This window comes from Pongo abelii, chromosome 12 (genome assembly GCF_028885655.2).
Source record: "Pongo abelii isolate AG06213 chromosome 12, NHGRI_mPonAbe1-v2.0_pri, whole genome shotgun sequence".
Classification (NCBI taxonomy): domain Eukaryota; kingdom Metazoa; phylum Chordata; class Mammalia; order Primates; family Hominidae; genus Pongo; species Pongo abelii.
The window spans coordinates 89,336,227-89,344,904 of record NC_071997.2 but is presented as its reverse complement, the minus strand read 5'-3'; the positions used below and the strand labels follow the sequence as shown (position 1 = coordinate 89,344,904).

Below are 8,678 nucleotides of genomic sequence, written 5' to 3'. Positions count from 1 at the left end.
AATCTTCCCCTCCACCCTGTCCACAAGGACATACCAGGCTTTCCAAAATCCAGGCAAAACTCCAGTTCTCCGACCCAGAAAAAGCCTGGCCTCACTCTCCACCTCCAGCTCAGCACTCAGGCCTGGCAGGCCACCGGCTGCAGAAAGATCCTCCTCCCCTTCCCCACCCAAGCAGTTCTGTTTCCCAGCAAAAAATCGGACCCTCAGCTGCTACCGCAGCCACATGATCCACTCAGTGACTCACAGGCAGGCCACACCCCTTCAGGCCTCCCGGCCAGGCCCTGCTACCAGCCAGCCAACTCTGGGATGCATCTTATTACCAAAGGGAACAGCTAGCTAATGCCCTTGACAGTCCGAATAATTACTTTCTTTCAGTTAGAAGAACTTGCTTATAAAATATATACGGGCTGAGAGGACGCAGGCTCTTCTGAACTCTGGCTCTGCCAGCTCTCCAAGTCCTCCCCCACCATGCCAAGACCTGGGGAATGGCAGACATGGTTAGCTGGGAAGCTAGAAAGCTAGACATTCCTGTTTAAAAAGAAAGCTCTTACATGTTAATACCTTTTTTTCCCAAAAATTTTATTGGGGGAAAACTACAAAACATTTACAGTACAATGTTTACAGTCACAATTTGTAGTGAACTGATTCCCCAAAATATATTACAACTCAAGTTGACTTATCTTGTTACATTCAAAAACCTACTTCTGTCCAAAGTAGTCCAGAGAGTACATATAGTGCTCCAACTGTACCTACGTACAAACTAAAGCTACCGCTCATTCATCTGCTGTCCAGGAAAGCTTAGGAGACATTCCTTTCTACACGGAAAAAAAAAAAAAGTACAAGTTTTGGAATCTTCTGTAATTAAACAAGGCATATTCATGTACTACATATTTCAGCACTAAGAGGCGGTTGCTTCACTTTATATCTATATAAAAAAAGTGGTAAAAATCTTTTCCTTTTGTGCAGTTGAACCCATCCTACATTCAGATTCTCTCAAGCACTAATAAAATACTTATTTGGTTGAGGAAGATTTAAGGCAAGTTCTGGCCCTTCCAAAGGCACTGTGAGACTCCCCCCCACTCCCCGTTATTGCTACATGTGTTTATACTCGAGTATGTCACAGTAGAACTGGTGGAATAAGCAAACACTTTTTTGCTAGTTTATAAAGTTGGAATTAGAAAAGCATGCCACATTTCAGCCTGATTGCAAAGTATGTGGTCATTTTTTTCTTTCAAGTTGGATGGGCTACAACCTTTATACATTCTAAGAAAACTCATAGGATGTTCCTCAAACTACTTCCACAGCATCAAGATAGATTTCTGTCAAGAAATCATGCAATCTTTCAAAATTTACGTAAACAAGGAAAGAAATTAATGAAATAAATATTACATACAATCTCTTAAATTAAGAATTTTGTACTCATTTACAATAAAATAACCAAGTGAAGTTACAAAAGGCATATATTACTGTGAAAAGAACATACACTCCACATTTTGCCGATTAATAATGGCAATCATAATTTAACATAATAAAAGAATATATATCTATTGCTTTTCATCATACTTGATAAATACAGTATGAACAAAATTTTCATTGTATACTTTTCACAAGATAATAAATAAGTTAAATAGTTTTTTTCATATTGAGTTGTGGTGCAGTGGTGCGAATCAACTCAAAACAGCTAAAAATTCAGCAGTTATTCTCCAACAATTACAAAGTAAGCTCTGCGCAAGGCTTCCAGAGGGAGCAGACAAAATGGTTCTAAACTAACATCCACTAAGTGGTGGCAATGAAACCAGTAACCAGTATGGACCTTTGGAATGCAAGGGTTTTTTCACCCCCAGACATATATAATTCTGTTAAAAAACAAAAAACACCTATGGGCTGAGGGCTAACTATCAAGGCATATTCTTGGCAGAATACTGGATTCTAAAAAGCTTATAGGTTTAAGCAAGGTGGCGGCTGGCTGGTTTGTTTACACCGGTCTGAGACACACAATTAGGAACTTCTTCCACGAGAAGGGTTCCCACATCTGGACTTAACTAATGCTGTTCAAGTGAAGAGATGGAATGGTGGTTGGTAGCTGCTGGTGCTGGGTTGATTTTTCCTGAAGTCCCAAACTCATCGGAGTCCTAAAAAAGTTTAAGTGTTTTTTTTTGTTGTTGTTCTATTCGTATCACAACTGCCCTGTTGTGAATATTTTGTTCAATAGAAAAAGTTTCTCGACTTTTTTGCTCAAAAAGAATTAAACTTCGTAATAATAATAAAAAAAAAAACCAAAAAAACCCAAGAGGAAACCGAAAAAGGAGGGGTGGGGGCCCCTCCCGGCACAGAGTTCGAGTCCAAGTGCTCGGTCGGGCTTGCAGTCTGCCTGGGGCCCATGTCACCCCCCAACTCCCGTGCCCCCAGCAAGGGCGAGATGGCGAGGGGTGTCCTCCAACATCTCTGAGCCGCCTTCCCTTCCTCCTCACTGGCGCCCTCTTGCCTCAGTCGTCGGAGATGGAGAGGCGGCTGAAGATTGGCAGGCGGCGGCCGGGGTCGAGGCTGGGAGACTCGGAGCCGCTGAGGCTGCCGGAGCTCAGGGAGCCGCTCAGGTAGCTGTCGCGGTCCGACAGCGAGTCCGGGGGGCTGGGGGGCGCGTCGAACACGGGCGAGTCGGACAGACGGCGCGGCAGCTGGAAGCTGAAGGGTGGCGAGGGAGGTGCAGCGGCCCCGGCGGGGAGGGTCGCGCTGGGCGGCGCCGGGGGCTGCGCGGGGGGCGCCAGGCCCTGCTGCTGCTGCTGCTGACTGCGGTAGTAGGCGGCGGCGGCCACGGCGGCAAAGTTGTGGGTCTGGATGGCGAGCGGCGTGATGAGGCTGCTGAGCTCCGGGCCGAAGGCGAAGGCGTTGTTGGCGCACGAGGCCGACGAGCAGGCCGCGCACGGGGCCCCCGGCGCCAGCAGGTCCTCGGCGCCCCCGGTGCCGTACAGCAGAGCGGCCGCAGCCGCGGCCGCCGCGGAGGCGCAGCATGTCGGGGCGCCCGAGGGCGTGGAGGCCGCGGAGGCCGAAGAACAGGAGGAGGCGGAGGAGGAGCAGGACGACGCCGAAGAGCAGGAGGGCGGCGGCGGAGTGCGCGACGTGGGGCTGTCGAGCAGCAGCGGCGACTCGAGGCCGCCCGGGGGCTGATGGTGGCCCGACGGGAAGCCCGAGAAGCTGAGGCTGTGGTGCAGCTTGGGCCGCGGCTCCCGCGGGAAGCCCAGGTGCAGCGCATCGCGCGTGCCAAAGGCACGCAGGTCCCCGGAGGCGCCCCCCGACGGCGCGGGCCGCCGCTCGTCCGCGTTGTGGATGAAGTGGCAGCGCGGCCCGTAGGGGCAGAAGCCGATGGTGTGGAAGGTGCGGCACAGCTCGGTCTTGTACTTCGGATGGCGAGTCAGGCTGCGCAGCTCGTGGAAGCCATGCGCGAACTGGCACTTTTCACCGTACTTGCACGTGCCGCTCTCCTCGAAGGGCCGGCACAGCTCGGTCTTGTAGCGCGTGGAGTTGATCTGGGAGCCGCCGCCCCCCTTCTGCTGTTGCTGCAGGTGCAGGAGGTGCTGGCTGCGGTCGCCGTTCTCACTGAACGAGCGGTCCCGGAATTTGTTCTCCTTGTTGAGCAGGGCTGTGCCGCCGCCCCCCGACGGCTCCTTAAGGGTGCCGTAGGAGGTCGGGCCGCCGGCCGCCGCGCTGCCGCAGCTGCTGCCGTTAGCGGCGCCCGGGAACTTGGGCGAGCAGCTGCCGGGGCTGGGCGCGGGGTGGGCGAGTGCATGCAGGTTGCTGGCCGAGTGCCGTCGGAGGAAGCCCGGCGCGAAGCCCGAGCTGGGGGCGGCGGCCACGGGCGTCCCCACCGCCTTCTTGTCCAGCATGTTGTTCAGGTTGAGGTTGGCCAGGGATTTCTCCGTCTGCCAAAGGGAGGGGAGCGGGGAAGGAATGAAAAACGGAAGGGGAAGACAGACTCGGGGCGAGCCGCAGAGGAACTCCCAGCCTGATTCTTTTCCTTTTTTTTCCCCCACTCTTGGCGGATCCCAACTCGGCCTCCACCCTCCACCTATACACGCGCAAAACCAGCGAGATCTTGCTGGAAGGAGCGGGAGCGGGGAGGACGCCCACCGTGGGCCGCGCTGGGTTTCGACACGTGATCCTCCGCCCCGGCCGCCGAGGTGGGCGGCGCAAAGCCTGTCCGGGAAGCCCCGGGCAGCGTGGCCGCGGTCGGCAGTGGAGAAACTCAACCGCGACACCGGCGCCCTCCTTGCCGCCCTCCCCGCCTCCAGGGCGCTCGCACACTGTTTTGCAAACCCCGGGACTTTCCCGACCTAAAAGGCAGGGCGGGAGGGGCGTCCCCCAGGACCTGGGGACAGAGGCAAAGTCCAAGAACTAGAACGGCTGCTGCCGGCCCGGCCCGCTCCCCGGCGTACCTTGCACAAGAAGTCGACATCGTAGAAGGCGGACAGAAGTGTGGTCGACATGTTTCTGGATCCCGCAGTGGCCGGAGCGGCAGGCCGGGAGATCGGGAGGAGCCCTTGGGGCGGCGTGGCCGGGCTTGAGCCACGACGAATAACGGGCGAGGGGCGGGGAGGGGCCGAAAGTTTGCCGGGGGGCGAGAGGAGAGGGCGAGGGCAGCGGCGCGGGCCGGCGGGAGGGTCCGGCGGAGTGCGGCAGGGGGGAAGGAGAGAAGCGAGGAGCGCTCCTCCGCGCCCCGGGGTGCCCGGCCCGCCCCCCCCGCGGAGCCGACGGCAGCTCGCGGACTGCTGGAACTCGGCGGCCCGCGAGCGCGCGCCCTATATAGAGCCCGGGAGTGCGGCTGCGGCGGGGCGGGCGCGCCGGGGGTGGGGACAGAACTCGGCCCCCGCCGGGGTCTCCAGGCAACGCCGCCCGCCCGCTCGCGGACGTCAGGCGCCTTCCCGGCCTCCCATTGGCCGCCGCCAATTTTTTTCCTCCGGGGGAGGGGGCGGGAGGCCTCCGGGCGGGGCCGGCGGCCCCGGAGGCCGGTGTGGCATGTAGCGCTCGGCCCCAGTGGATGCCGCCGGGTGGCGGCGGGAAGGCAAGCTCTCCTCCTCTGGGGCTGCGCGGTCGGAGAGCCCCGGTACGTTTAGCGTGGCCGGGATTCTGCAGCCCTGGACGTGTCTTTCCCTGCCCTGTTTTCCGAGGCGGACCTGTGGAGCTTTTAGCTCCCACCTTCGGTTTTGTGCTGGGCGCGGGAATTGCAAAATGCCAGAATATCGCCACCATCCCCGCGGCCTGGCGGGTTTGCAAAGGGTGCCCCGGCCAGGAGGCGGGGGCTCGGGGCCTGCGTCCAGTCGGTGGCGGCTCCAGCCGGACTGCACGTGGAGTCGCGGTGGGGGTGGGGGTGGGGGTGGGGGTGGCCACGCGGGCGGCCGCCGCGGCAGTCTTGCCGGTGGAGCCCGGGCTCGTTTCTCCGCCCCCTCCCCGCCCAGGCTCAGTAAACAGGGCTTGAGCGCCGGGGCCTGCCGGGCAGGGCTGAGTGTCTGAGGACAAGGCGCTGGCTTTGCTAATCACATCACAAGACCTTGAGCGAGGGCCAAAGGCGCGGAGTGGCGCGGGACGTCCCGGGCGGGGGAGCTGACTCTGAGGACAGGAGGAAAGGCCGGGAGAGCCGTGCGGGCTTGAAGGCGACTTAGCGCCACCCTTTCCGTCTGCTGGTCGGCCCGGCCTTCCCCAGCCCTCTGGGGCTGGGGGTGCAGCTGCCTGCCGAGGCTCCCCGCCCGGCACAGCCTGGGCCTGTTGCGTTCTTCCAGCCTCTTCCCTCCCCGGCAGTGGGGGCGCCGCGCCCAGCCTTTGCTCGATGAGGGCTGCAGGATCCGGCTGAGACCAACCCGCGGCGCAGGTGAGGCTGCACAGACGCTAATGGTGGGCGCGCCACCCTCTTGTTTTCCCTCACTCGCCAGCCCCACACCCCAACAGCTTGTGCTGGAAAATGCGCTTTGCCAGCGGGCGCCCCGCCTTCGTCCGGGTACGGAGCAGACACTCCCATCTAGCGCCCAGTGAGGCTAAAGCCGCTGACAGCCCCACTAGGAACGATCTGGAGTCTGGTCTAGGGCACTTCTCGCTCCGCGTTCATACATACAGGTTGCCAAAAAGCTTGGGCCTGAAGCTCGAAGGTCCCGGACCCGCTGGGGAAAGAACTAGGCCTGCCACTCAGGGATTCGAGTCCCTGGAGTGTAGCCTGCATTTCCCGCTACTGTACTCCGCTCATGGCCCAGGCAGCCAGAGTCCAGGGTAAGAATCAGGAATGCTGGGCTGGAGTTCAGGCCCTGCCCCATATAAATCATGTGGTCTTAGGCAAATCACATCATCTCTTTGGTACTTGGGTTTCCTTGTTAAACGAAGATAATATTCCTGCTTTATTCATCTCTCACCTTTGGCAAGGTGCAAATGATACCTGTGAAGGTGTTTAAAAGACAAGAACTAAACCATCTTTATGTATTAAACCAAATTGACAAAAGCATAAGGGTGGAGAAAGCCAGGCTTCTGAACTATGGCCAGATGCACAGACAGCCACAGAATCACGAGTGCAGAGCTGTGGGGGCACCCAAGTCCTGGACCCTACGACTCACAGCCAAGAGTAGGTGACCTCAGAGGGACCAGTTTCACTTTTAGCACCTACCCTACATTGACCCCTTGACATACCTGGGCAACTGTGGTCTGGTTTGTTCTTTGGTGAGATGACCCCAAACATCTCACCAAACTGTGAAACAGCCACTTCCCTAGGCACTCCTATTAGGTTAGTAACAAGATTTCAGATACAGAACCAATGGAAACATCTGTTTGAATCAATGTCCAAATCTGGGGTGAGTCCCAGTCAACAGCTGTGAGAACACCCACTTTGCAGATTAGGATTCTGGAGATAACATGTGGACATGTGATGGGACATGCTTGTGTACAGAGTACCTGCTAGTATAAAATGTATAATGTAGCTGCTTTTATTTCATTTTAAATGGAGAAAAAAAAGAAGTGCTGGCCATTTCCAATGAGCTGGGGCTTTGTTGGGCCAGTTTCATAATTATTTTTCTGTGGTTATCACCACATTTATGTTACCAAGTCCCTCACTTCTCACCAACTAGGTCTTAGAACAAAAAGTGTTAGGTTGGCAGCTTTCCATCAGGTGTGGGCTACACAGCTGCCTAACTAGGTAATTAATTCAGGATCACAAAAACCACATTTGGGGCCGAGTGGTTGCAAAACCACCCAGGGAATTTCCTGTTCTCTTTAGGACAAAACTTTGGACACTGAGTTAACTTCTTTCCTGCCTCTTCCTACAAAGCCCCTTTCCTATACTTCCAGTATGGCCGCTTTTTTGTTCTTAAATTCCTTTCTTTTAGTGATGGGGTTTTGCTGTGTTACTCAGGCTGGAGTGCAGTGGCCTTTCACAGGCATGAACTCCTGGGCGATCCTCCTACCTCAGCCTCCTGAGTAGCTGGGATTACAAGTGTGCACCACCATGCCTGGCTTACAGCTGCATTTTTAGTTAGATGGTTTTCTCTCGAAGAGCGATGAATTACATTTGAAATATGAGCTTTTCTGCAGTAGGAAATGATTGTAAACTCACTCTCCTCTAACCCGCCCCTTCAGACTCTGAAACATCAATGAAATTACTCTAAGTGATCATTTACCTGAGTACTTTTTTTTTTTTTTTACAGACCTTAAAATCTGGAGCAAATTTACATACTATGAAATGTTTTTTTTCAGATCAGTAGGATGAAAAATGAATGCAGATGAAGCTACTACCCATCCAAAGCTATGATTCTCAAGATAACTGTTAGTGGGTAACACTTATTCTGAAATTATAAATAAAAAATGGTGAGCCAATGAAAAACTGGACCAGCAGCAAAACGTATGCAAGAGCGCCACCTGCTGGATGTGTGAGGAAGAGGGCTGGGCTGGGCTTGAAAAGGCAGAAAATCATTAAGGTTTCTAGATTAAAATCACTGCAAAGGATGAGAGAGAGAGAGTGTGTGTGTGTGTGTGTTTTTAGACGAGTCTCGCTCTGTCGTCCAGGCTGGAGTACAGTGGTGCGATCTTGGCTCACTGCAACCTCCGCTTCCCGGGTTCAAGCAGTTCTCTGCCTCAGCCTCCAGAGTGGCTGGGATTACAGGCGCCCACCACCACGCCCGGCTAATTTTTTTGTATTTTTTGTAGAGACGGGGTTTCACCATCTTGGCCAGCCTGGTCTTGAACTCCTGACCTTGTGATCCACCCGCCTCAGCCTCCCAGTGTGCTGGGATTACAGGTGTGAACCACCGCGCCCGGCTAATAAATGTGTTTAATGGCATCTTAAATGAGACACTTGTTACTGCCACCAAGCAAGTGATAGGTAATGTAGGCATAGAATAAGTCATTTTCTCTGGCTCTCCTTTCCTCAGGTTCCTCCTCACAGCTAAGAGCATGGATATACTTTCACTGGGTGGCAAAATCAGGTTTCCTAGCATTAGCATACTTTTTGGGGGTTAGGGGGAATGCTCAATGGCTCTTTGAATAATTAGGATGGAATGTGTAGGTCACTGCAGGACTTAACACATGCAGACAATAAAAATAAATTATTTGTGCAAAGTTGATCCTGAATTCTCCTAGGATCCAACATTTGGAACATATTTCTGCTTTGCTAAAATGGAACAAAATTTATAAATCTGACCAAATGGGCTGTT

The 8,678-nt window shown here is 54.6% G+C and overlaps 1 protein-coding gene across 1 annotated transcript; it reads right to left on the bottom strand.

The window, feature by feature from the left end:
- Positions 1 to 1,203: 1,203 nt before the first annotated feature.
- On the bottom strand, positions 1,204 to 4,856 carry ZFP36L2 (ZFP36 ring finger protein like 2). Its single transcript, XM_024242200.3, has 2 exons — positions 4,431 to 4,856; positions 1,204 to 3,917 (listed from the first exon to the last, which is right to left on the bottom strand). Exons 1-2 carry the CDS (start codon positions 4,479 to 4,481, stop codon positions 2,487 to 2,489), a joined length of 1,482 nt encoding a protein of 493 aa, XP_024097968.1. The 5' UTR covers positions 4,482 to 4,856; the 3' UTR covers positions 1,204 to 2,486.
- Between the last annotated feature and the right edge of the window lie 3,822 nt (positions 4,857 to 8,678).